This window comes from Carcharhinus amblyrhynchos, chromosome 14, assembly GCF_965287045.1.
Source record: "Carcharhinus amblyrhynchos chromosome 14, sCarAmb.v2.hapA, whole genome shotgun sequence".
NCBI classification, from domain to species: Eukaryota; Metazoa; Chordata; class Chondrichthyes; order Carcharhiniformes; family Carcharhinidae; genus Carcharhinus; species Carcharhinus amblyrhynchos.
In genome coordinates, this window is record NC_137337.1 from 21,069,618 (window position 1) to 21,096,579 (window position 26,962).

At 50.3% G+C, this 26,962-nt stretch overlaps 1 protein-coding gene across 4 annotated transcripts in view; it reads right to left on the minus strand.

Moving 5' to 3' along the window:
- LOC145352475 (sodium/potassium/calcium exchanger 4-like) overlaps window positions 1-26,962 on the minus strand; it is a 274,927-nt gene that overhangs the window by 95,176 nt on the left and 152,789 nt on the right. For all 4 annotated transcript variants that reach the window (XM_080202379.1, XM_080202377.1, XM_080202380.1 and 1 more), the window contains exon 6: window positions 25,455-25,558. In XM_080202379.1, coding sequence (XP_080058505.1) covers window positions 25,455-25,558 — 104 coding nt within the window. The remainder of the gene's footprint in view (window positions 1-25,454; window positions 25,559-26,962) is intronic.

The window sequence follows — 26,962 nt, forward strand, 5'->3', positions numbered from 1 at the left end:
CTCTAATTAGACAGTGAACCTGCCAGCCCTGTTCTCTAATTAGACAGTGAACCTGCCTGCTCTGGTCTCTATTCAGACAGTGAACCTGCCAGCCCTGGTCTCTATTCAGACAGTGAACTTGCCTGCTCTGGTCTCTAATCAGACAGTGATCCTGCGTGCTCTGCTCTCTAATCAGACAGTGAACCTGCCTGCCCTGGTCTCTAATCAGACAGTGAATCTGCCAGCTCTGTTCTTTAATCAGACAGTAAACCTGCCTGCCCTGGTCTCCAATCAGACAGTGAACCTGCCTGCTCTGTTCTTTAATCAGACAGTGAACCTGCCTGCCCTGGTCTCCAATCAGACAGTGAATCTGCCAGCTCTGTTCTTTAATCAGACAGTGAACCTGCCTGCCCTGGTCTCTAATCAGACAGTGAATCTGCCAGCTCTGTTCTTTAATCAGACAGTGAACCTGCCTGCCCTGGTCTCCAATCAGACAGTGAATCTGCCAGCTCTGTTCTTTAATCAGACAGTAAACCTGCCTGCTTTGGTCTTTAATCAGACAGTAAACCTGCCTGCCCTGGTCTGTAATCAGACAGTGAACCTGCCTGCCCTGGTCTCTAATCAGACAGTGAACCTGCCAGCCCTGGTCTCTATTCAGACAGTGAACCTGCCTGCTCTGGTCTCTAATCAGACAGTGATCCTGCGTGCTCTGCTCTCTAATCAGACAGTGAACCTGCCTGCCCTGGTCTCTAATCAGACAGTGAATCTGCCAGCTCTGTTCTTTAATCAGACAGTAAACCTGCCTGCCCTGGTCTCCAATCAGACAGTGAATCTGCCAGCTCTGTTCTTTAATCAGACAGTGAACCTGCCTGCCCTGGTCTCCAATCAGACAGTGAATCTGCCAGCTCTGTTCTTTAATCAGACAGTGAACCTGCCTGCCCTGGTCTCTAATCAGACAGTGAATCTGCCAGCTCTGTTCTTTAATCAGACAGTGAACCTGCCTGCCCTGGGCTCCAATCAGACAGTGAATCTGCCAGCTCTGTTCTTTAATCAGACAGTGAACCTGCCTGCTTTGGTCTTTAATCAGACAGTAAACCTGCCTGCCCTGGTCTCCAATCAGACAGTAAACCTGCCTGCTCTGGTCTCTAATCAGACAGTAAACCTGCCTGCCCTGGTCTCTAATCAGACAGTGAACCTGCCTGCCCTGGTCTCTAATCAGACAGTGAACCTGCCTGCTTTGGTCTTTAATCAGACAGTGAACCTGCGTGGCCTGGTCTCTAATCAGACAGTGAACCTGCCTGCTCTGGTCTCTAATCAGACAGTGAACCAGCCTGCCCTGGTCTCTAATCAGACAGAGAACCTGCCTGCTCTGCTCTCTAATCAGACAGTGAACCTGCCTGCCCTGGTCTCTAATCAGACAGTGAACCTGCCTGCTCTGGTCTCTAATCATGCAGTGAACCTGCCTGCTCTGGTCTTTAATCAGACAGTGAACCTGCCTGCTCTGGTCTCTAATCAGACAGTGAACCTGCCTGCTCTGGTCTCTAATCATGCAGTGAACCTGCCTGCTCTGGTCTTTAACCAGACAGTGAACCTGCCTGCTCTGGTCTCTAATCAGACAGTGAACCTGCCTGCTCTGGTCTCTAATCATGCAGTGAACCTGCCTGCTCTGGTCTTTAACCAGACAGTGAACCTGCCTGCTCTGGTCTCTAATCAGACAGTGAACCTGCCTGCTCTGGTCTCTAATCAGACAGTGAACCTGCCTGCTCTGGTCTCTAATCAGACAGTGAACCTGGATGCCCTGGTCTCTAATCAGACAGTGAACCTGCCTGCTCTGGTCTCTAATCAGACAGTGAACCTGGATGCCCTGGTCTCTAATCAGACAGTGAACCTGCCTGCTCTGGTCTCTAATCAGACAGTGAACCTGCCTGCTCTGGTCTCTAATCAGACAATGAACCTGCCTGCTCTGGTCTTTAATCAGACAGTGAACCTGCGTGCCCTGGTCTCTAATCAGACAGTGAACCTGCCTGCTCTGGTCTCTAATCAGACAGTGAACCAGCCTGCCCTGGTCTCTAATCAGACAGAGAACCTGCGTGCTCTGCTCTCTAATCAGACAGTGAACCTGCCTGCTCTGGTCTCTAATCAGACAGTGAACCTGCCTGCTCTGGTCTCTAATCAGACAGTGAACCTGCCTGCTCTGGTCTCTAATCATGCAGTGAACCTGCCTGCTCTGGTCTTTAATCAGACAGTGAACCTGCCTGCTCTGGTCTCTAATCAGACAGTGAACCTGCCTGCTCTGGTCTCTAATCATGCAGTGAACCTGCCTGCTCTGGTCTTTAATCAGACAGTGAACCTGCCTGCTCTGGTTTCTAATCAGACAGTGAACCTGCCTGCCCTGGTCTCTAATCAGACAGTGAACCTGCCTGCTCTGGTCTCTAATCATGCAGTGAACCTGCCTGCTCTGGTCTCTAATCAGACAGTGAACCTGCCTGCTCTGGTCTCTAATCAGACAGTGAACCTGCCTGCTCTGGTCTCTAATCATGCAGTGAACGTGCCTGCTCTGGTCTTTAATCAGACAGTGAACCTGCCTGCTCTGGTCTCTAATCAGACAGTGAACCTGCCTGCTCCGGTCTCTAATCAGACAGTGAACCTGCCTGCCCTGGTCTCTAATCAGACAGAGAACCTGCGTGCTCTGCTCTCTAATCAGACAGTGAACCTGCCTGCCCTGGTCTCTAATCAGACAGTGAACCTGCCTGCTCTGGTCTCTAATCAGACAGTGAACCTGCCTGCCCTGGTCTCTAATCAGACAGTGAATCTGCCAGCTCTGTTCTTAATCAGACAGTGAACCTGCCTGCCCTGGTCTCCAATCAGACAGTGAATCTGCCAGCTCTGTTCTTTAATCAGACAGTAAACCTGCCTGCTTTGGTCTTTAATCAGACAGTAAACCTGCCTGCCCTGGTCTCTAATCAGACAGTGAACCTGCCTGCCCTGGTCTCTAATCAGACAGTGAACCTGCCAGCCCTGGTCTCTATTCAGACAGTGAACCTGCCTGCTCTGGTCTCTAATCAGACAGTGATCCTGCGTGCTCTGCTCTCTAATCAGACAGTGAACCTGCCTGCCCTGGTCTCTAATCAGACAGTGAATCTGCCAGCTCTGTTCTTTAATCAGACAGTAAACCTGCCTGCCCTGGTCTCCAATCAGACAGTGAATCTGCCAGCTCTGTTCTTTAATCAGACAGTGAACCTGCCTGCCCTGGTCTCCAATCAGACAGTGAATCTGCCAGCTCTGTTCTTTAATCAGACAGTGAACCTGCCTGCCCTGGTCTCTAATCAGACAGTGAATCTGCCAGCTCTGTTCTTTAATCAGACAGTGAACCTGCCTGCCCTGGTCTCCAATCAGACAGTGAATCTGCCAGCTCTGGTCTCTAATCAGACAGTAAACCTGCCTGCCCTGGTCTCTAATCAGACAGTGAACCTGCCTGCCCTGGTCTCTAATCAGACAGTGAACCTGCCTGCTTTGGTCTTTAATCAGACAGTGAACCTGCGTGCCCTGGTCTCTAATCAGACAGTGAACCTGCCTGCTCTGGTCTCTAATCAGACAGTGAACCAGCCTGCCCTGGTCTCTAATCAGACAGAGAACCTGCGTGCTCTGCTCTCTAATCAGACAGTGAACCTGCCTGCCCTGGTCTCTAATCAGACAGTGAACCTGCCTGCTCTGGTCTCTAATCATGCAGTGAACCTGCCTGCTCTGGTCTTTAATCAGACAGTGAACCTGCCTGCTCTGGTCTCTAATCAGACAGTGAACCTGCCTGCTCTGGTCTCTAATCATGCAGTGAACCTGCCTGCTCTGGTCTTTAACCAGACAGTGAACCTGCCTGCTCTGGTCTCTAATCAGACAGTGAACCTGCCTGCTCTGGTCTCTAATCAGACAGTGAACCTGCCTGCTCTGGTCTCTAATCAGACAGTGAACCTGGATGCCCTGGTCTCTAATCAGACAGTGAACCTGCCTGCACTGGTCTCTAATCAGACAGTGAACCTGGATGCCCTGGTCTCTAATCAGACAGTGAACCTGCCTGCTCTGGTCTCTAATCAGACAGTGAACCTGCCTGCTCTGGTCTCTAATCAGACAATGAACCTGCCTGCTCTGGTCTTTAATCAGACAGTGAACCTGCGTGCCCTGGTCTCTAATCAGACAGTGAACCTGCCTGCTCTGGTCTCTAATCAGACAGTGAACCAGCCTGCCCTGGTCTCTAATCAGACAGAGAACCTGCGTGCTCTGCTCTCTAATCAGACAGTGAACCTGCCTGCCCTGGTCTCTAATCAGACAGTGAACCTGCCTGCTCTGGTCTCTAATCAGACAGTGAACCTGCCTGCTCTGGTCTCTAATCATGCAGTGAACCTGCCTGCTCTGGTCTTTAATCAGACAGTGAACCTGCCTGCTCTGGTCTCTAATCAGACAGTGAACCTGCCTGCTCTGGTCTCTAATCATGCAGTGAACCTGCCTGCTCTGGTCTTTAATCAGACAGTGAACCTGCCTGCTCTGGTTTCTAATCAGACAGTGAACCTGCCTGCCCTGGTCTCTAATCAGACAGTGAACCTGCCTGCTCTGGTCTCTAATCATGCAGTGAACCTGCCTGCTCTGGTCTCTAATCAGACAGTGAACCTGCCTGCTCTGGTCTCTAATCAGACAGTGAACCTGCCTGCTCTGGTCTCTAATCATGCAGTGAACCTGCCTGCTCTGGTCTTTAATCAGACAGTGAACCTGCCTGCTCTGGTCTCTAATCAGACAGTGAACCTGCCTGCTCCGGTCTCTAATCAGACAGTGAACCTGCCTGCTCTGGTCTCTAATCAGACAGTGAACCTGCCTGCTCTGGTCTCTAATCAGACAGTGAACCTGGATGCCCTGGTCTCTAATCAGACAGTGAACCTGCCTGCTCTGGTGTCTAATCAGACAGTGAACCTGCCTGCTCTGGTCTCTAATCAGACAATGAACCTGCCTGCTCTGGTCTTTAATCAGACAGTGAACCTGCCTGTCCTGGTCTCTAATCAGACAGTGAACCTGCCTGCTCGGGTCTTTAATCAGACAGTGAACCTGCCTGCTCTGGTCTGTAATCAGACAGTGAACCTGCCTGCTCTGGTCTCTAGTCAGACAGTGAACCTGCCTGCTCTGGCCTTTAATCAGACAATGAACCTTGCTGCCCTGGTCTCTAATCAGACAGTGAACCTGCCTGCCCTGCTTTCTAATGAGTGAGTGCACCTGCCTGCCCTGTTCTCTAATCTGACAGTGAACCTGCCTGCTCTGGTCTCTAATCAGACAGTGAACCTGCCTGCCCTGGTCTTTAATCAGACAGTGAACCTGCCTGCTCTGGTCTCTAATAAGACAGTGAACCTGCCTGCTCTGGTCTCTAATCAGACAATGAACCTGCCTGCTCTGGTCTTTAATCAGACAGTGAACCTGCCTGTCCTGGTCTCTAATCAGACAGTGAACCTGCCTGCCCTGGTCTCTAATGAGACAGTGAACCTGCCTGCTCTGGTCTCTAATCAGACAATGAACCTGCCTGCTCTGGTCTTTAATCAGACAGTGAACCTGCCTGCCCTGGTCTCTAATGAGACAGTGAACCTGCCTGCTCTGGCCTCTAATCAGACAATGAACCTGCCTGCCCTGGTCTCTAATCAGACAATGAACCTGCCTGCTCGGGTCTTTAATCAGACAGTGAACCTGCCTGCTCTGGTCTCTAATCAGACAGTGAACCTGCCTGCTCTGGTCTTTAATCAGACAGTGAACCTGCCTGCCCTGGTCTCTAATCAGACAGTGAACCTGCCTGCTCTGGTCTTTAATCAGACAGTGAACCTGCCTGCCCTGGTCTCTAATCAGACAGTGAACCTGCCTGCTCTGGTCTTTAATCAGACAGTGAACCTGCCTGCTCTGGTCTGTAATCAGACAGTGAACCTGCCTGCTCTGGTCTCTAGTCAGACAGCGAACCTGCCTGCTCTGGCCTTTAATCAGACAATGAACCTTGCTGCCCTGGTCTCTAATCAGACAGTGAACCTGCCTGCCCTGGTCTCTAATCAGACAGTGAACCTGCCTGCCCTGTTCTCTAATCTGACAGTGAACCTGCCTGCTCTGGTCTCTAATCAGACAGTGAACCTGCCTGCCCTGGTCTTTAATCAGACAGTGAACCTGCCTGCTCTGGTCTCTAATGAGACAGTGAACCTGCCTGCTCTGGTCTTTAATCAGACAGTGAACCTGCCTGCTCTGGTCTCTAATCAGACAGTGAACCTGCCTGCTCTGGTCTCTAATCAGACAGTGAACCTGCCTGCCCTGGTCTCTGATCACACAGTGAACCTGCCTGCCGTGGTCTCTAATCAGACAGTGAATCTGCCTGCCCTGGTCTTTAATCAGACAGTGAACCTGCCTGCCCTGGTCTCTAATCAGACAGTGAACCTGCCTGCTCTGGTCTTTAATCAGACAGTGAACCTGCCTGCTCTGGTCTCTAATCAGACAGTGAACCTGCGTGCCCTGGTCTCTAATCGGACAGTGAATCTGCCTGCTCTGGTCTTTAATCAGACAGTGAACCTGCCTGCTCTGGTCTGGAATCAGACAGTGAACCAGCCTGCCCTGGTCTCTAATCAGACAGTCAACCTGCCTGCCCTGATCTCTAATCAGACAGTGAACCTGCCTGCTCTGGTCTCTAATCAGACAGTGAACCTGCCTGCTCTGGTCTCTAATCAGACAGTGAACCTGCCTGCTCTGGTCTCTAATCAGACAATGAACCTGCCTGCTCTGGTCTTTAATCAGACAGTGAACCTGCGTGCCCTGGTCTCTAATCAGACAGTGAACCTGCCTGCTCTGGTCTCTAATCAGACAGTGAACCAGCCTGCCCTGGTCTCTAATCAGACAGAGAACCTGCGTGCTCTGCTCTCTAATCAGACAGTGAACCTGCCTGCTCTGGTCTCTAATCATGCAGTGAACCTGCCTGCTCTGGTCTTTAATCAGACAGTGAACCTGCCTGCTCTGGTCTCTAATCAGACAGTGAACCTGCCTGCTCTGGTCTCTAATCATGCAGTGAACCTGCCTGCTCTGGTCTTTAATCAGACAGTGAACCTGCCTGCTCTGGTCTCTAATCAGACAGTGAACCTGCCTGCTCTGGTCTCTAATCAGACAGTGAACCTGGATGCCCTGGTCTCTAATCAGACAGTGAACCTGCCTGCTCTGGTCTCTAATCAGACAGTGAAGCTGGATGCCCTGGTCTCTAATCAGACAGTGAACCTGCCTGCTCTGGTCTCTAATCAGACAGTGAACCTGCCTGCTCTGGTATCTAATCAGACAATGAACCTGCCTGCTCTGGTCTTTAATCAGACAGTGAACCTGCCTGCTCTGGTCTCTAATCAGACAGTGAACCTGCCTGCTCGGCTCTTTAATCAGACAGTGAACCTGCCTGCTCTGGTCTCTAATCAGACAGTGAACCTGCCTGCTCTGGTCTCTAATCAGACAGTGAACCTGCCTGCTCTGGTCTCTAATCAGACAGTGAACCTGCGTGCCCTGGTCTCTAATCAGACAGTGAACCTGCCTGCTCTGGTCTTTAATCAGACAGTGAACCTGCCTGCTCTGGTCTGTAATCAGACAGTGAACCTGCCTGCTCTGGTCTCTAGTCAGACAGTGAACCTGCCTGCTCTGGTCTCTAATCTGACAGTGAACCTGCCTGCTCTGGTCTCTAATCAGACAGTGAACCTGCCTGCTCTGGCCTTTAATCAGACAATGAACCTTGCTGCCCTGGTCTCTAATCAGACAGTGAACCTGCCTGCCCTGTTCTCTAATCTGACAGTGAACCTGCCTGCTCTGGTCTCTAATCAGACAGAGAACCTGCGTGCTCTGCTCTCTAATCAGACAGTGAACCTGCCTGCTCTGGTCTCTAATCATGCAGTGAACCTGCCTGCTCTGGTCTTTAATCAGACAGTGAACCTGCCTGCTCTGGTCTCTAATCAGACAGTGAACCTGCCTGCTCTGGTCTCTAATCATGCAGTGAACCTGCCTGCTCTGGTCTTTAATCAGACAGTGAACCTGCCTGCTCTGGTCTCTAATCAGACAGTGAACCTGCCTGCTCTGGTCTCTAATCAGACAGTGAACCTGGATGCCCTGGTCTCTAATCAGACAGTGAACCTGCCTGCTCTGGTCTCTAATCAGACAGTGAAGCTGGATGCCCTGGTCTCTAATCAGACAGTGAACCTGCCTGCTCTGGTCTCTAATCAGACAGTGAACCTGCCTGCTCTGGTATCTAATCAGACAATGAACCTGCCTGCTCTGGTCTTTAATCAGACAGTGAACCTGCCTGCTCTGGTCTCTAATCAGACAGTGAACCTGCCTGCTCGGCTCTTTAATCAGACAGTGAACCTGCCTGCTCTGGTCTCTAATCAGACAGTGAACCTGCCTGCTCTGGTCTCTAATCAGACAGTGAACCTGCCTGCTCTGGTCTCTAATCAGACAGTGAACCTGCGTGCCCTGGTCTCTAATCAGACAGTGAACCTGCCTGCTCTGGTCTTTAATCAGACAGTGAACCTGCCTGCTCTGGTCTGTAATCAGACAGTGAACCTGCCTGCTCTGGTCTCTAGTCAGACAGTGAACCTGCCTGCTCTGGTCTCTAATCTGACAGTGAACCTGCCTGCTCTGGTCTCTAATCAGACAGTGAACCTGCCTGCTCTGGCCTTTAATCAGACAATGAACCTTGCTGCCCTGGTCTCTAATCAGACAGTGAACCTGCCTGCCCTGTTCTCTAATCTGACAGTGAACCTGCCTGCCCTGGTCTTTAATCAGACAGTGAACCTGCCTGCCCTGGTCTCTAATCAGACAGTGAACCTGCCTGCCCTGTTCTCTAATCTGACAGTGAACCTGCCTGCTCTGGTCTCTAATCAGACAGTGAACCTGCCTGCCCTGGTCTTTAATCAGACAGTGAACCTGCCTGCTCTGGTCTCTAATGAGACAGTGAACCTGCCTGCTCTGGTCTCTAATCAGACAATGAACCTGCCTGCTCTGGTCTTTAGTCAGACAGTGAACCTGCCTGTCCTGGTCTCTAATCAGACAGTGAACCTGCCTGCTCGGGTCTTTAATCAGACAGTGAACCTGCCTGCTCTGGTCTCTAATCAGACAGTGAACCTGCCTGCCCTGTTCTCTAATCTGACAGTGAACCTGCCTGCTCTGGTCTCTAATCAGACAGTGAACCTGCCTGCCCTGGTCTTTAATCAGACAGTGAACCTGCCTGCTCTGGTCTCTAATGAGACAGTGAACCTGCCTGCTCTGGTCTCTAATCAGACAATGAACCTGCCTGCTCTGGTCTTTAGTCAGACAGTGAACCTGCCTGTCCTGGTCTCTAATCAGACAGTGAACCTGCCTGCTCGGGTCTTTAATCAGACAGTGAACCTGCCTGCTCTGGTCTCTAATCAGACAGTGAACCTGCGTGCCCTGTTCTCTAATCAGACAGTGAACCTGCCTGCTCTGGTCTTTAATCAGACAGTGAACCTGCCTGCTCTGGTCTGTAATCAGACAGTGAACCTGCCTGCCCTGCTTTCTAATGGGTGAGTGCACCTGCCTGCCCTGGTCTCTAATCAGACAGTGAACCTGCCTGCCCTGGTCTTTAATCAGACAGTGAACCTGCCTGCTCTGGTCTCTAATGAGACAGTGAACCTGCCTGCTCTGGTCTCTAATCAGACAGTGAACCTGCCTGCCCTGGTCTTTAATCAGACAGTGAACCTGCCTGCTCTGGTCTCTAATCAGACAGTGAACCTGCCTGCCCTGGTCTTCAATCAGACAGTGAACCTGCCTGCTCTGGTGTCTAATGACACAGTGAACCTGCCTGCTCTGGTCTCTAATCAGACAGTGAACCTGCCTGCCCTGGTCTCTAATCAGACAGTGAACCTGCCTGCTCTGGTCTTTAATCAGACAGTGAACCTGCCTGCCCTGGTCTCTAATCAGACAGTGAACCTGCCTGCTCTGGTCTCTAATCAGACAGTGAACCTGCCTGCCCTGGTCTTTAATCAGACAGTGAACCTGCCTGCCCTGGTCTCTAATCAGACAGTGAACCTGCCTGCTCTGGTCTTTAATCAGACAGTGAACCTGCCTGCTCTGGACTCTAATCAGACAGTGAACCTGCGTGCCCTGGTCTCTAATCGGACAGTGAATCTGCCTGCTCTGTTCTTTAATCAGACAGTGAACCTGCCTGCTCTGGTCTGTAATCAGACAGTGAACCTGCCTGCTCTGGTCTGTAATCAGACAGTGAACCAGCCTGCCCTGGTCTCTAATCAGACAGTCAACCTGCCTGCCCTGATCTCTAATCAGACAGTGAAACTGCCTCCTCTGGTCTCTAATCAGACAGTGAACCTGCCTGCTCTGGTCTCTAATCAGACAGTGAACCTGCCTGCTCTGGTCTCTAATCAGACAGTGAACCTGCCTGCTTTGGTCTGTAATCAGACAGTGAACCTGCCTGCTCTGATCTCTAATCAGACAGTGAATCTGCCTCCCCTGGTCTCTAATCAGACAGTGAACCTGCCTGCTTTGGTCTCTAATCAGACAGTGAACCTGCCTGCCCTGGTCTCTAATCAGACAGTGAACCTGCCTGCCCTGGTCTCTAATCAGACAGTGAACCTGCCTGCTCTGGTCTCTAATCAGACAGTGAACCTGCCTGCTCTGGTTTCTAATCAGACAGTGAATCTGCCTCCCCTGGTCTCTAATCAGACAGTGAACCTGCGTGCCCTGGTCTCTAATCAGACAGTGAACCTGCCTGCTCTGGTCTTTAATCAGACAGTGAACCTGCCTGCTCTGGTCTGTAATGATGAGAGAAGAATTGGCGAATGTGGACTGGGGGAGCGCGTTGGAAGGTAGGTCTGCTGAGGAGCAGTGGAGGATCTTTAAAGAGATCTTTCTTGGTGCTCAGCAGAAATTTATTCCGATGGTCAAAAAGGACAGTAGGAGGAGAGGTAATAAGCCGTGGATAACAAAGGAGGTGAAGGAAAGTGTTAAATTAAAAGCGGAGGAATTTCGAGTAGCTAAGAGCAGTGGGCGAGAAGAGGATTGGGAAAGGTTTAAATGTCAACAAAGATTGACAAAGAAGTTGATAAAGGAGGGTAGGAGAAGCTATGAAGCTGGGCTAGCGCTTAATATAAAAAAGGATAGCAAGAGTTTTTATAAATATATAAAAAGGAAGAGGCTGGCTAGGGTGAACGTTGGTCCTTTAGAGGATGAGAAAGGGGAGCTAGTGGTAGGGGATGGGGATATGGCTAAGGTATTGAATAACTTTTTTGTTTCTGTCTTCACGGAGGAGGACGTGAATAATTTGCCGGGTGTTAGCGATGGAAAGGTGGTAGGACTGGAGGGTCTTAATGACATTACTGTTACTAGAGAGGTGGTGCTCGACAGACTGGAGGGGCTGATTGTGGACAAGTCCCCAGGACCGGATGGAATGCATCCGAGGGTTCTGAAAGAAATGGCGGAGGTTATAGTGGATGCCTTGGTGGTTATTTTCCAGACGTCGCTGGATTCCGGGGAAGTGCCGGAAGATTGGAAAACGGCTAATGTTACGCCGTTGTTTAAGAAGGGTGCCAGGCAAAAGGCGGGGAATTATAGGCCCGTTAGTTTAATGTCTGTGGTAGGTAAAATGTTGGAATCCGTCATTAAGGAGGAAATTGCGAGGCATCTTGAAGGGAATTGCTTGATAGGGCAGACGCAACACGGTTTCATTAAAGGGAAGTCGTGTCTGACAAATTTACTGGAGTTCTATGAGGATGTGTCTAGGGCAGTGGATAGAGGAGAGCCGGTGGATGTGGTCTTTCTGGATTTTCAGAAGGCGTTTGACAAGGTACCTCACAAGAGGTTATTGCAGAAGGTCAGGGGACATGGAGTTGGGGGTAGGGTGTTAGCGTGGATAGAGGATTGGTTGTCAAATAGGAGGCAGAGAGTGGGGGTCAATGGGTGCTATTCGGATTGGCGGTTGGTGACTAGTGGGGTGCCCCAGGGGTCGGTGCTGGGGCCTCAGCTATTTACCATTTATATAGATGATCTGGAGGAGGGAACCGAGTGCAGGGTGTCGAAATTTGCTGATGACACCAAGATTGGGGGAAAGGCATATTGTGCGGAGGGTGTGGAGAGTCTGCAGAAGGATCTAGATAGGCTGGGCGAATGGGCCAGGAAATGGCAAATGGAATTTAATGTTGGCAAGTGTGAGGTGGTCCACTTTGGTAGGAAGAATAGTAGGAAGGACTATTACTTACGTGGCGAAAAACTGCAGCAGGCGACGGTGCAGAGGGACCTCGGGGTCCTTGTGCATGAGTCGCAAAAACCCAGCTTGCAGGTGCAGCAGGTGGTCAGGAAGGCGAATGGGATGCTGGCCTTCATAGCGAGGGGGATTGAATATAATAGGGAGGTCTTGCTGCAGCTGTATAGGGCATTGGTGAGGCCGCAGCTGGAGTACTGTGTGCAGTTTTGGGCGCCGCACCTGCGCAAGGATATTTTGGCCCTGGAGGGAGTGCAGAGGAGGTTTACTAGGCTGATACCGGAGTTGAGGGGATTGAGCTATGAGGAGAGGCTGAATAAACTAGGCTTGTACTCGTTAGAGTTTAGAAGAATGAGGGGAGATCTCATTGAGACGTATAAGATGATGAATGGGATGGATAGGATAGAGGTGGAGAGACTCTTCCCGCTAAAAAAGACAGTAGGACTAGGGGGCACAGCCTCAAGATAAAGGGGAGGCGGTTTAGAATGGAGTTGAGGAGGAACTTCTTCACTGAAAGGGTGGTGAATCTCTGGAATTCTCTGCCCGTTGAAGTGGTGGAGGCTGCCTCGCTAAATATTTTTAAGAAGCAGGTTGATGGGTTCTTGATAAGAGAGGGGATTAAGGGTTATGGGGAGAGGGCGGGAAAGTGGAACTGAGCCACGACAGATCAGCCATGATCTTATTGAATGGCGGGGCAGGCTCGAAGGGCTAGATGGCCTACTCCTGCTCCTATTTCTTATGTTCTTATGTTCATATGTAATCAGACAGTGAACCTGCCTGCTCTGGTCTCTAGTCAGACAGTGAACCTGCCTGCTCTGGTCTTTAATCAGACTGTGAACCTGCCTGCCCTGGGCTCTAATCAGACAGTGAAGCTGCCTGCCCTGGTCTCTAATCAGACAGTCAACCTGCCTGCTCTGGTATTTAATCAGACAGTCAACCTGCCTGCTCTGGTCTCTAATCAGACAGTCAACCTGCCTGCCCTGATCTCTAATCAGACAGTGAACCTGCCTCCTCTGGTCTCTAATCAGACAGTGAACCTGCGTGCCCTGGTCTCTAATCAGACAGTGAACCTGACTGCTCTGGTCGTTAATCAGACAGTGAACCTGCCTGCTCTGGTCTGTAATCAGACAGTGAACCTGCCTGCTATGGTCTCTAGTCAGACAGTGAACCTGCCTGCCCTGGTCTCTAATCAGACAGTGAACCTGCCTGCTATGGTCTCTAGTCAGACAGTGAACCTGCCTGCTCTGGTCTTTAATCAGACAGTGAACCTGCCTGCTCTGGTCTCTAATCATACAGTGAACCTGCCTGCTCTGGTCTCTAATCAGACAGTGAACCTGCCTGCCCTGGTCTCTAATCAGACAGTGAACCTGCCTGCTCTGGTACTTAATCAGACAGTGAACCTGCCTGCCCTGGTCTCTAATCAGACAGTGAACCTGCCTGCTCTGGTCTCTAATCAGACAGTGAACCTGCCTGCCCTGGTCTCTAATCAGACAGTGAACCTGCCTGCCCTGTTCTCTAATCTGACAGTGAACCTGCCTGCTCTGGTCTCTAATCAGACAGTGAACCTGCCTGCCCTGGTCTTTAATCAGACAGTGAACCTGCCTGCCCTGATCTCTAATCAGACAGTGAACCTGCCTGCCCTGGTCTCTAATCAGACAGTGAACCTGCCTGCCCTGTTCTCTAATCTGACAGTGAACCTGCCTGCTCTGGTCTCTAATCAGACAGTGAACCTGCCTGCTCTGGTCTCTAATCAGACAGTGAACCTGCCTGCCCTGGTCTTTAATCAGACAGTGAACCTGCGTGCCCTGATCTCTAATCAGACAGTGAACCTGCCTGCCCTGGTCTCTAATCAGACAGTGAACCTGCCTGCCCTGTTCTCTAATCTGACAGTGAACCTGCCTGCTCTGGTCTCTAATCAGACAGTGAACCTGCCTGCCCTGGTCTTTAATCAGACAGTGAACCTGCCTGCTCTGGTCTCTAATCAGACAGTGAACCTGCCTGCTCTGGTCTCTAATCAGACAGTGAACCTGCCTGCTCTGATCTCTAATCAGACAGTGAACCTGCCGGCTCTGGTCTCTAATCAGACAGTGAACCTGCCTGCTCTGGTCTCTAATCAGACAGTGAACCTGCCTGCCCTGGTCTCTGATCACACAGTGAACCTGCCTGCCGTGGTCTCTAATCAGACAGTGAACCTGCCTGCCCTGGTCGTTAATCAGACAGTGAACCTGCCTGCCCTGGTCTCTAATCAGACAGTGAACCTGCCTGCTCTGGTCTTTAATCAGACAGTGAACCTGCCTGCTCTGGACTCTAATCAGACAGTGAACCTGCGTGCCCTGGTCTCTAATCAGACAGTGAACCTGCCTGCTCTGGTCTTTAATCAGACGGTGAACCTGCCTGCTCTGGTCTGTAATCAAACAGTGAACCTGCCTGCTCTGGTCTCTAGTCAGACAGTGAACCTGCCTGCTCTGGTCTTTAATCAGACTTTGAACCTGCCTGCCCTGGTCTCTAATCAGACAGTGAACCGGCCTGCCCTGGTCTCTAATCAGACAGTGAACCTGCCTGCCCTGATCTCTAATCAGACAGTGAACCTGCCTCCTCTGGTCTCTAATCAGACAGTGAACCTGCCTGCTCTGGTCTCTAATCAGACAGTGAACCAGTCTGCTCTGGTCTCTAATCAGACAGTCAACCTGCCTGCCCTGATCTCTAATCAGACAGTGAACCTGCCTCCTCTGGTCTCTAATCAGACAGTGAACCTGCCTGCTCTGGTATTTAATCAGACAGTGAACCTGCCTGCTCTGGTCTCTAATCAGACAGTCAACCTGCCTGCCCTGATCTCTAATCAGACAGTGAACCTGCCTCCTCTGGTCTCTAATCAGACAGTGAACCTGCCTGCTCTGGTCTCTAATCAGACAGTGAACCAGTCTGCTCTGGTCTCTAATCAGACAGTGAATCTGCCTGCCCTGGTCTCTAATCAGACAGTGAACCTGCCTGCTCTGGTCTCTAATCAGACAGTGAACCTGCCTGCTCTGGTCTCTAATCAGACAGTGAACCTGCCTGCCCTGGTCTCTAATCAGACAGTGAACCTGCCTACCCTGGTCTCTAATCAGACAGTGAACCTGCCTGCTCTGGTCTGTAATCAGACAGTGAACCTGCCTGCTCTGGTGTGTAATCAGACAGTGAACCTGCCTGCCCTGGTCTCCAATCAGACAGTGAACCTGCATGCCCTGGTCTCTAATCAGACAGTGAACCTGCCTGCCCTGGTCTTTAATCAGACAGTGAACCTGCCTGCCCGGGTCTCTAATCAGACAGTGAACCTGCCTGCCCGGGTCTCTAATCAGACAGTGAATCTGCCTGCTCTGGTCTTTAATCAGACAGTGAACCTGCCTGCTCTGGTCTCTAATCAGACAGTGAACCTGCGTGCCCTGGTCTCTAATCAGACAGTGAACCTGCCTGCCCTGGTCTCTAATCAGACAGTGAACCTGCCTGCCCTGGTCTCTAATCAGACAGTGAACCTGCCTGCTCTGGTCTCTAATCAGACAGTGAACCTGCCTGCCCTGGTCTCTAATCAGACAGTGAACCTGCCTGCTCTGCTCTTTAATGAGACAGTGAACCTGCCTGCTCTGGTCTCTAATCAGACAGTGAACCTGCGTGCCCTGGTCCCTAATCAGACAGTGAACCTGCATGCCCTGGTCTCTAATCAGACAATGAACCTGCCTGCCCTGGCCTTTAATCAGACAGTGAACCTGCCTGCCGTGGTCTCTAATCAGACAGTGAACCTGCCTGCCCTGGTCTCTAATCAGACCGTGAACCTGCCTGCTCTGGTCTCTAATCAGACAGTGAACCTGCCTGCTCTGGTCTCTAATCAGACAGTGAACCTGCCTGCCCTGGTCTCTAATCAGACAGTGAACCTGCCTGCCCTGGTCTCTAATCAGACAGTGAACCTGCCTGCCCTGGTCTCTAATCAGACAGTGAACCTGCCTGCCCTGGTCTCTAATCAGACAGTGAACCTGCCTGCTCTGGTCTCTAATCAGACCGTGAACCTGCCTGCCCTGGTCTCTAATCAGACAGTGAACCTGCCTGCTCTGGTCTCTAATCAGACAGTGAACCTGCCTGGTCTGGTCTCTAATCAGACAGTGAACCTGCCTGCTCTGGTCTCTAATCAGACAGTGATCCTGCCTGCTCTGGTCTCTAATCACACAGTGAACCTGCCTGCCGTGGTCTCTAATCAGACAGTGAACCTGCCTGCCCTGGTCGTTAATCAGACAGTGAACCTGCCTGCCCTGGTCTCTAATCAGACAGTGAACCTGCCTGGTCTGGTCTCTAATCAGACAGTGAACCTGCCTGCTCTGGTCTCTAATCAGACAGTGATCCTGCCTGCTCTGGTCTCTAATCAGACAGTGAACCTGCCTGCTCTGGTCTCTAATCAGACAGTGAACCTGCCTGCTCTGGTCTCTAATCAGACAGTGAACCTGCCTGCTCTGGTCTCTAATCAGACAGTGAACCTGCCTGCTCTGGTCTCTAATCAGACAGTGAACCTGCCTGCCCTGGTCTCTAATCAGACTGTGAACCTGCCTGCCCTGGTCTCTAATCAGACAGTGAACCTGCCTGCCCTGGTCTCTAATCAGACAGTGAACCTGCCTGCTCTGGTCTCTAATCAGACAGTGAACCTGCCTGCCCTGGTCTCTAATCACACAGTGAACCTGCCTGCTCTGGTCTCTAATCAGACAGTGAACCTGCCAGCTCTGGTCTCTAATCAGACAGTGAACCTGCCTGCTCTGGTCTCTAATCAGACAGTGAACCTGCCTGCTCTGGCCTCTAATCAGACAGTGACCCTGCCTGCCCTGGTCTCTAATCAGACAGTGAAACTGCCTGCCCCTGTCTCTAATCAGACAGTGAACCTGCCTGCTCTGGTCTCTAATCAGACAGTGAACCTGCGTGCCCTCGTCTCTGATCAGACAGTGAACCTGCCTGCTCTGCTCTTTAATCAGACAGTGAACCTGCCTGCCCTGGTCTCTAATCAGACAGTGAACCTGCCTGCTCTGGTCTCTAATCAGACAGTGAACCTGCCTGCTCTGGTCTGTAATCAGACAGTGAACCTGCCTGCCCTGGTCTCTGATCACACAGTGAACCTGCCTGCCGTGGTCTCTAATCAGACAGTGAACCTGCCTGCCCTGGTCTTTAATCAGACAGTGAACCTGCCTGCTCTGGTCTCTAATCAGACAGTGAACCTGCCTGCCCTGGTCTTTAATCAGACAGTGAACCTGCCTGCCCTGGTCTCTAATCAGACTGTGAACCTGCCTGCCCTGGTCTTTAATCCGACAGTGAACCTGCCTGCCCTGGTCTCTAATCAGACAGTGAATCTGCCTGCTCTGGTCTTTAATCAGACAGTGAACCTGCCTGCTCTGGTCTCTAATCAGACAGTGAACCTGCCTGCTCTGGTCTCTAATCAGACAGTGAACCTGCCTGCTCTGGTCTGTAATCAGACAGTGAACCTGCCTGCTCTGGTCTCTAATCAGACAGTGAACCTGCCTGCTCTGGTCTGTAATCAGATAGTGAACCTGCCTGCCCTGGTCTCTAATCAGACAGTGAACCTGCCTGCCCTGGTCTCTAATCAGACAGTGAACCTGCCTGCCCTGGTCTCTAATCAGACTGTGAACCTGCCTGCCCTGGTCTCTAATCAGACAGTGAACCTGCCTGCCCTGGTCTCTAATCAGACAGTGAACCTGCCTGCTCTGGTCTCTAATCAGACAGTGAACCTACCTGCCCTGGTCTCTAATCAGACAGTGAACCTGCCTGCTCTGGTCTCTAATCAGACAGTGAACCTGACCGCTCTGGTCTCTAATCAGACAGTGAACCTGCCTGCTCTGGTCTCTAATCAGACAGTGAACCTGCCTGCTCTGGCCTCTAATCAGACAGTGACCCTGCCTGCCCTGGTCTCTAATCAGACAGTGAAACTGCCTGCCCCTGTCTCTAATCAGACAGTGAACCTGCCTGCTCTGGTCTCTAATCAGACAGTGAACCTGCGTGCCCTCGTCTCTGATCAGACAGTGAACCTGCCTGCTCTGCTCTTTAATCAGACAGTGAACCTGCCTGCCCTGGTCTCTAATCAGACAGTGAACCTGCCTGCTCTGGTCTCTAATCAGACAGTGAACCTGCCAGCTCTGGTCTCTAATCAGACCGTGAACCTGCCTGCTCTGGTCTCTAATCAGACAGTGAACCTGCCTGCTCTGGTCTCTAATCAGACAGTGAACCTGCCTGCTCTGGTCTTTAATCAGACAGTGAACCTGCCTGCTCTGGTCTCTAATCAGACAGTGAACCTGCCTGCCCTGGTCTTTAATCAGACAGTGAACCTGCCTGCTCTGGTCTCTAATCAGACAGTGAACCTGCCTGCTCTGGTCTCTAATCAGACAGTGAACCTGCCAGCTCTGGTCTTTAATCAGACAGTGAACCTGCCTGCTCTGGTCTCTAATCAGACAGTGAACCTGCCTGCCCTGGTCTTTAATCAGACAGTGAACCTGCCTGCTCTGGTCTCTAATCAGACAGTGAACCTGCCTGCTCTGGTCTCTAATCAGACAGTGAACCTGCCAGCTCTGGTCTTTAATCAGACAGTGAACCTGCCTGCTCTGGTCTCTAATCAGACAGTGAACCTGCCTGCTCTGGTCTCTAATCAGACAGTGAACCTGCCTGCTCTGGTCTCTAATCAGACAGTGAACCTGCCTGCCCTGGTCTCTAATCAGACAGTGAACCTGCCTGGTCTGGTCTCTAATCAGACAGTGAACCTGCCTGCTCTGGTCTCTAATCAGACAGTGAACCTGCCTGCTCTGGTCTCTAATCAGACAGTGAACCTGCCTGGTCTGGTCTCTAATCAGACAGTGAACCTGCCTGCTCTGGTCTCTAATCAGACAGTGAACCTGCCTGGTCTGGTCTCTAATCAGACAGTGAACCTGCCTGCTCTGGTCTCTAATCAGACAGTGAACCTGCCTGCTCTGGTCTCTAATCAGACAGTGAACCTGCCTCCCCTGGTCTCTAATCAGACAGTGAACCTGCCTGCTCTGGTCTCTAATCAGACAGTGAACCTGCCTGCCCTGGTCTCTAATCAGACAGTGAACCTGCCTGCCCTGGTCTCTAATCAGACAGTGAACCTGCCTGCTCTGCTCTTTAATGAGACAGTGAACCTGCCTGCTCTGGTCTCTAATCAGACAGTGAACCTGCCTGCTCTGGTCTTTAATCCGACAGTGAACCTGCCTGCTCTGGTGTCTAATGAGACAGTGAACCTGCCTGCCCTGGTCTCTAATCAGACAGTGAACCTGCCTGCTCTGGTCTCTAATCAGACAGTGAACCTGCCTGCCCTGGTCTCTAATCAGACAGTGAACCTGCCTGCCCTGGTCTCTAATCAGACAGTGAACCTGCCTGCTCTGCTCTTTAATGAGACAGTGAACCTGCCTGCTCTGGTCTCTAATCAGACAGTGAACCTGCCTGCTCTGGTCTTTAATCCGATAGTGAACCTGCCTGCTCTGGTCTCTAATGAGACAGTGAACCTGCCTGCCCTGGTCTCTAATCAGACAGTGAACCTGCCTGCTCTGGTCTCTAATCAGACAGTGAACCTGCCTGCCCTGGTCTCTAATCAGACAGTGAACCTGCCTGCTCTGCTCTTTAATGAGACAGTGAACCTGCCTGCTCTGGTCTCTAATCAGACAGTGAACCTGCCTGCTCTCGTCTTTAATCCGACAGTGAACCTGCCTGCTCTGGTCTCTAATGAGACAGTGAACCTGCCTGCTCTGGTCTCTAATCAGACAGTGAACCTGCCTGCTCTGGTCTCTAATCAGACAGTGAACCTGCCTGGTCTGGTCTCTAATCAGACAGTGAACCTGTCTGCTCTGGTCTCTAATCAGACAGTGAACCTGCCTGCTCTGGTCTCTAATCAGACAGTGAACCTGCCTGCTCTGGTCTCTAATCAGACAGTGAACCTGCCTGCTCTGGTCTCTAATCAGACAGTGAACCTGCCTGCCCTGGTCTCCAATCAGACAGTGAACCTGCCTGCCCTGGTCTTTAATCAGACAGTGAACCTGCCTGCTCTGGTCTCTAATCAGACAGTGAACCTGCCTGCTCTGGTCTCTAATCAGACAGTGAACCTACCTGCTCTGGTGTGTAATCAGACAGTGAACCTGCCTGCCCTGGTCTCCAATCAGACAGTGAACCTGCCTGCCCTGGTCTCTAATCAGACAGTGAACCTGCCTGCCCTGGTCTTTAATCAGACAGTGAACCTGCCTGCCCAGGTCTCTAATCAGACAGTGAATCTGCCTGGTCTGGTCTTTAATCAGACAGTGAACCTGCCTGCTCTGGTCTCTAATCAGACAGTGAACCTGCGTGCCCTGGTCTCTAATCAGACAGTGAACCTGCCTGCTCTGGTCTTTAATCAGACAGTGAACCTGCCTGCTCTGGTCTGTAATCAGACAGTGAACCTGCCTGCTCTGGTCTCTAGTCAGACAGTGAACCTGCCTGCTCTGGCCTTTAATCAGAGAATGAACCTTGCGGCCCTGGTCTCTAATCAGACAGTGAACCTGCCTGCCCTGGTCTCTAATCAGACAGTGAACCTGCCTGCTCTGGTATTTAATCAGACAGTGAACCTGCCTGGTCTGGTCTCTAATCAGACAGTCAACCTTCCTGCCCTGGCCTTTAATCAGACAGTGAACCTGCCTGCTCTGGTCTCTAATCAGACAGTGAACCTGCCTGCCCTGGTCTCAAATCAGACAGTGAACGTGCCTGCTCTGGTCTCTAATCAGACAGTGAACCTGCCTGCCCTGGTCTCTAATCAGACAATGAACCTGCCTGCTCTGGTTTCTAATCAGACAGTGAACCTGCCTGCTCTGGTCTCTAATCAGACAGTGAACCTGCCTGCTCTGGTTTCTAATCAGACAGTGAACCTGCCTGCCCTGGTCTCTAATCAGACAGTGAACCTGCCTGCTCTGGTTTCTAATCAGACAGTGAACCTGCCTGCTCTGGTCTCTAATCAGACAGTGAACCTGCCTGCTCTGGTCTCTAATCAGACAGTGAACCTGCCTGCTCTGGTTTCTAATCAGACAGTGAACCTGCCTGCCCTGGTCTCTAATCAGACAGTGAACCTGCCTGCCCTGGTCTCTAATCAGACAGTGAACCTGCCTGCCCTGGTCTCTAATCAGACAGTGAACCTGCCTGCCCTGGTCTCTAATCAGACAGTGAACCTGCCTGCTCTGGTCTCTAATCAGACAGTGAACCTGCCTGCCCTGGTCTCTAATCAGACAGTGAACCTGCCTGCTCTGGTCTCTAATCAGTCAGTGAACCTGCCTGCTCTGGTCTTTAATCCGACAGTGAACCTGCCTGCTCTGGTCTATAATCAGACAGTGAACCTGCCTGCTCTGGTCTCTAATCAGACAGTGAACCTGCCCGCTCTGGTCTCTAATTAGACAGTGAACCTGCCTGCTCTGGTCTTTAATCAGACAGTGAACCTGCCTGCCCTGGTCTCTAATCAGACAGTGAACCTGCCTGCTCTTGTCTCTAATCAGACAGTGAACCTCTCTTCAGACCACTAATTGGCTTATTTGGGGAAATTCTTTGCTGGGTCACTGTTCCTGATATATTGTGGGGTTGTGACCTCTATTTGACCCTAACCTTTGGGCCATGATGTCCGTGGGGTAATTCCCGCCCAGTGTTCCAATAAAATTAGGGCTAGGTCACACAGGAGTGAATCCGGGAACCACCTCTACCCAAGAAGCATTGCTGAAATCTGGAGCTGTCTTTCCCACAATTGTGTGGTTGCTGTGCCAACTGAGATTGATAGATTTTTTCTCATGTGGAAGTATCAAGGACTCTGGAACAAACGTGGTCCAGTGTGTTTGAGATACAGATTGGCCAGGATCTAATTGCTGTAACAAGGTTAAAGGGCCAAATGGCCTGACACTGTGACTATGTTCATATGGTGACTTTAATGACCATGTGGTCAGTGGCAGCTGTTAATGCTAAACTATTCTGCAGTGGCAAAGATCGCAGCCTGGGCTGCTCTTATACCCTCGTGACCAAGGCTAGATAGGCAGTCAAACTGCCTGGAAGAAGGTGGTTACAGCTTAATCTGTAGCTCAGGGAGGAGGGCACAAAAACATGTTGTAGTGACTTCAGTCAAGCCATTGAGGTTGGCCTATTGGAGTATGAGCTTCCTGATTAAGGATCCAATTGATGGGCCAATCAGGGAGTCTTTGCCTTGTACTTAACCACGAGTGTCAGTTTCTCCGACACCCCCGAAGATAACTGCTAACTGATAGCACTCTGTACGAGTTTATAAATAAAGGGATTTTGATGAAAGGATTTCTGCCTCCGAAGACTTATCGCACGTATAAAGAAACAAAATAAGATAATTTTCCATGCTGATGGAAATGATTCAAATCAAAAAGCAACCAGCAGATGTCAGCAGACCTTCCCTTTCAGAGTAGTGGGAGGTGCAGGGGGTGAGGGGAGGACTGGGAGGATTTGGTTTTTGAGATGCAACTGGCCTGTCGACAACAGGATTTCTTGTCTCTGGGTGAGCTACTTATCCAGAATGTTGCACGGAGAAAATAGAATTTTGCGGACCTTAAGTGGATGGTTGATTGAATGAATGGACCGGTTTGCAGTCTCTCACACACAAACATGTTCCACACAACAATCAACTACCCACGTTCTTTAATCCAACTGGTCAGAAATGACCTTTATAGGTGAATAATATCATGCCATGCGGCATAAATATTTTAGGAAGCCCCATTTCCCAGCGCCGTCTGCTGACAACCACCCCAGAGATGAAGTGGGAAGAAGGAACTCAGTGTTATCAAAGCCAGGGCTATGCACATCACATCTGACTGACTGAGATTAGCAAATACGAAGCCAGGTGGTATTTGCCCATGTAGGGAATGTATTTTTAACATATGATCTCAAATTCTCTGGACAAGTTATTTAATCAGGTAATTTATTCCTTGTGGGTTTTGTCCATTTAATCTGCTTGACTAATGCACCAATTTAGGCTGGTTCATAATTTTTTGCTTCATTTTTTTGTATACAGTAACATTGTGAACAAATACTTCAAATTGGAAAAGCTTTAGTGTCCTTTCTGAAGCGATGACGGTTCATATCTTTACCAGCTTTACCGCTCCACTCCACCTCAGAGAATCATACAATCCCTACAGTGCAGAAGGAGGACATTCAACCCATCAAGTCTGCACCGACCGCAGTCCCACCCAGGCCCTATCCCCGTAACCCCTTGCATTTATCCTAGCAAGTTCCGCTGACACCAAGGGGCAATTTCTTAGCACGGCCAATCCACCTAACCTGCACATCTTTGGACTGTGGGAGGAAACCGGAGGAAACCCATGCAGACACAAGGAGAATGTGCAAACTCCACACAGACAGTGACCCAGGCTGGGAATCAAACCCGGGTCCCTGGCACTGCGAGGCAGCAGTGCTAACCACTGTGCCACCGCGCTGCATCCTGTGACATTGCCCATTTCCATGCCACCTTAGCTCCTCTGTTGTCGAAACCCTCAGCCACTCCTTAGCTACTTCCAGTTTTGACTATTGTAATACACCCCCAGCCAATGTCCCACTGTATCCTGTCCTCTGCAAACTTAAGGGGTGGAATTTTCCTATCCCACCCACTACGGGAATTGTAGAACAGGATGATTGGTCTTGGGCAGGATTTTCCGACCTTGGGGCTGGAAAATCTCGCATGTGCTCATGCAAACCTCTGCTGCCAGTGGCCTAACTTGAACCAAGCCTCATCACACTTGTGATCACTGACCCACCACCAGTAGCTTCTGGTTAAGCAATGCCTCAATTTTAAATTTAAACCTTGTTTTCAAATCTTTTCCATAGCCAACCTCCTCCTTGTCTGCATGATCGTCTCCAGCCCCCCAACCTTCCGGGATATCTGCACTCCTCTTACTCTGATTGCCTGAGCATATCTGATTTAAATTACTGCGTCAATGGTCACTGTGCCTTCAGTTGCAGAGGCCCCAGGCCCTGGAGTTCCCTCCCTCCTAAACATCTTCATCCCTCTACCTCACTTTCCTTCTTAACATCGACCTCATTGACCAAGCTTTTGGTCACCAGCCCTCATGCCTCCATATACCCAGGTGTCATATTTTGTTTAATAATGCCTCTGTGACGCTTTATAAGTGCAGCAATTAATCTTGATTGGGGCAACACAATGGCACAGTGGTTAGTGCTGCTGCCTCATGATGCCAGGGATGCAGGTTTGATTCCTGACTTGGGTTGCCACCTATGTGGAGCTTGCACGTTCTCCCTGTGTCTGCGTGTGTTTCCTTTGGGTGCTCCGGTTTCCCCCTACAGTCCAAAGATGAGCTGGTTGGGTGCGTTGCCATGCTAAGTTGCACCTTAGTATCCTGGGATGTGTAGGTTTGAGGGATTAGCAGGATAAATATGTAGGATAATGGGGATAGGGCCTGGGTGGAATTGTTCAGTGCTGACTCGATGGGTTGAATGGCCTTCATCTGCAGCAGGGATTCTACGATTCTATGAACAGCATAGCATAACTCCATGTTTTATCCAGTAATAAGATTGCAATAAATTAAGCAGATAGCACATCAAAGTTTAAATATTAGTGTCACTTATATTAGACTTCCATTAACACCGCAGTGAAGTTACTGTGAAAATTCCCTAGTTGCCACACTCTGGCACCTGAGGGAGAATTTAGCATGATCAATGCACCTTACCGGTTTTCAGACTGTGGGAGGAAACCAGAGCAAGCCCACGCAGACACGGGGAGAATGTGCAAACTCCACACAGACAGTGACCCACCCGGGAATCAAACCCAGGTCCCTAGCACTGTGAGGTAACTGTGTTAACCACCGTGCCACCCATACCCCAGGTAGCACAATGCTACGAGGATATGTTAAGTAAAAAAGAAACAGATGGATTGCTAAGGCAAAAAGTGAAATGGCTGAAGGAGAATCAACCACCCCTTCTGCCCCACGATGGATACATACTGGGTTATCTGGCAGGCACTGGTGATTCAGCACACACACCAGCCTATCCTTTTGCAGATTGAGTATCCTTGCACTGATCTCATCAACTCTGGACAATATAGCATTAGGGTACCTCGCTGCACATGAACCCAGTGCGGCTGTGCCCCAGCGATTATCAGGAAAATTAATGTTATTGCTCTGTATTATTTTCTAAGTATTTCAGCCGGACTGACCTGCCCTCCGAAGATTCCACACACACCGATGATACATAATATGTTAAATACTGCGGAGCCAACAATTGTTCCAACCCCGACATCTCCGTGGGTGATAAAGACACCTGCAAGGAACGTAAAAAGGTTGTGTTACATCGGATCCACATTCCTGGCTTTCATTACAAGAATGTTTGAAACAGCCGCTCCTCCTGTGGGGATCTGAGTGATTGCTGGGATGTTGTTGGGCTGATGGGGGTCATGCCTACTGGTTGGAAATCCAAAGGAAGAAGCTCCCCCCCCCCGTCCAATCAATCCTGTGGGGTGGCCCGATGGAATCAAGTTTTTTATAGAATTATAGAATCCCTACAGTACAGAAAGAGGCCATTTGGCTCACTGAGACTGCACTGGCAGCAATCCCAGGCCCTATCCCTGTAACCCCACATACTTACCCTGATAATCCCCTGAAACTAAGGGGCAATTTTGCATGACTAATCAACCTAACCTGCGCATCTTTGGAGTGTGGGAGAAAGCCAGAGCAAACCTACGCAGACACAGGGAGAATATGCAAACTCCACACAGACAGTCACCCGTGGCTGGAATTGAACCTGGGTCCCTGATGTTGTGAGACAGCAGTGCTCTCGCCACTGTGCCACCATGCTATGTGGTGGCATTTTGTTATAGCGACAGATGTGATAATTTCTTAGTGTTAAGTAAATAGGAGTGTCCCAAAAATGGTTGAAGGCTGCTTCAAGACTTGTAATAGCATTGAATTGACACATTGCTTGCTATTAGGGCTCTGCAATTAGCTGTTGTAATGCTTTCACAGAAGGGTTAAGTAAGTGCACAAGACCACCACAAATGTTTTAGCAGCCTCACTGCAGGAGATTTACTGAAAACTGCAGGCGAAATTTGAACTCACTCAAAACGCATGTACTGACACAGATTTAAAAGTGGGCCCAGTTGAGGAATCTAGCAATGAAGGACCTTTTTTATTCTAACTGACTGGAACAAAATAAAGAAAGAACTTGCATTTATAAGGCTCTGCACAGCTTCAGGAAGTCTCGATAAGAAGTACACTTCATTGTTATAATGTAGGAAACCACATAGGTAATTTACAGATAGCAAGATTAGTTGTATAAGCTGCTGTGAAATATATGACGAGGTAATCTGTTTCTGTAGGTATTAGCTGAGTGGGTGGTATGGTGGCACAGTGGTTAGCACTGATGCTTCACAGCACCAGGGACCTGGGTTTGATTCCTGGCTTGGGTCACTGTCTGTGTGGAGTTTGCACATTCTCCCCGCGTCTGTGTGAACTTCCTCTGAGTACTCCGGTTTCCTCCCACAGTCTGAAAGATGTGCTGGTTAGGTGCACTGACCTGATCAGGCGCTGGAGTGTGGCGACTGGGGGAATTTCACAGTAATTTCATTGCAGTGTTAATGTAAGGCTACTTGTGCCATTAATAAATAAACTTTAACTTTTAAACTTAAAAAAAAAGTGGAATCCACATCCTCCTCATTGCTAAAACGAT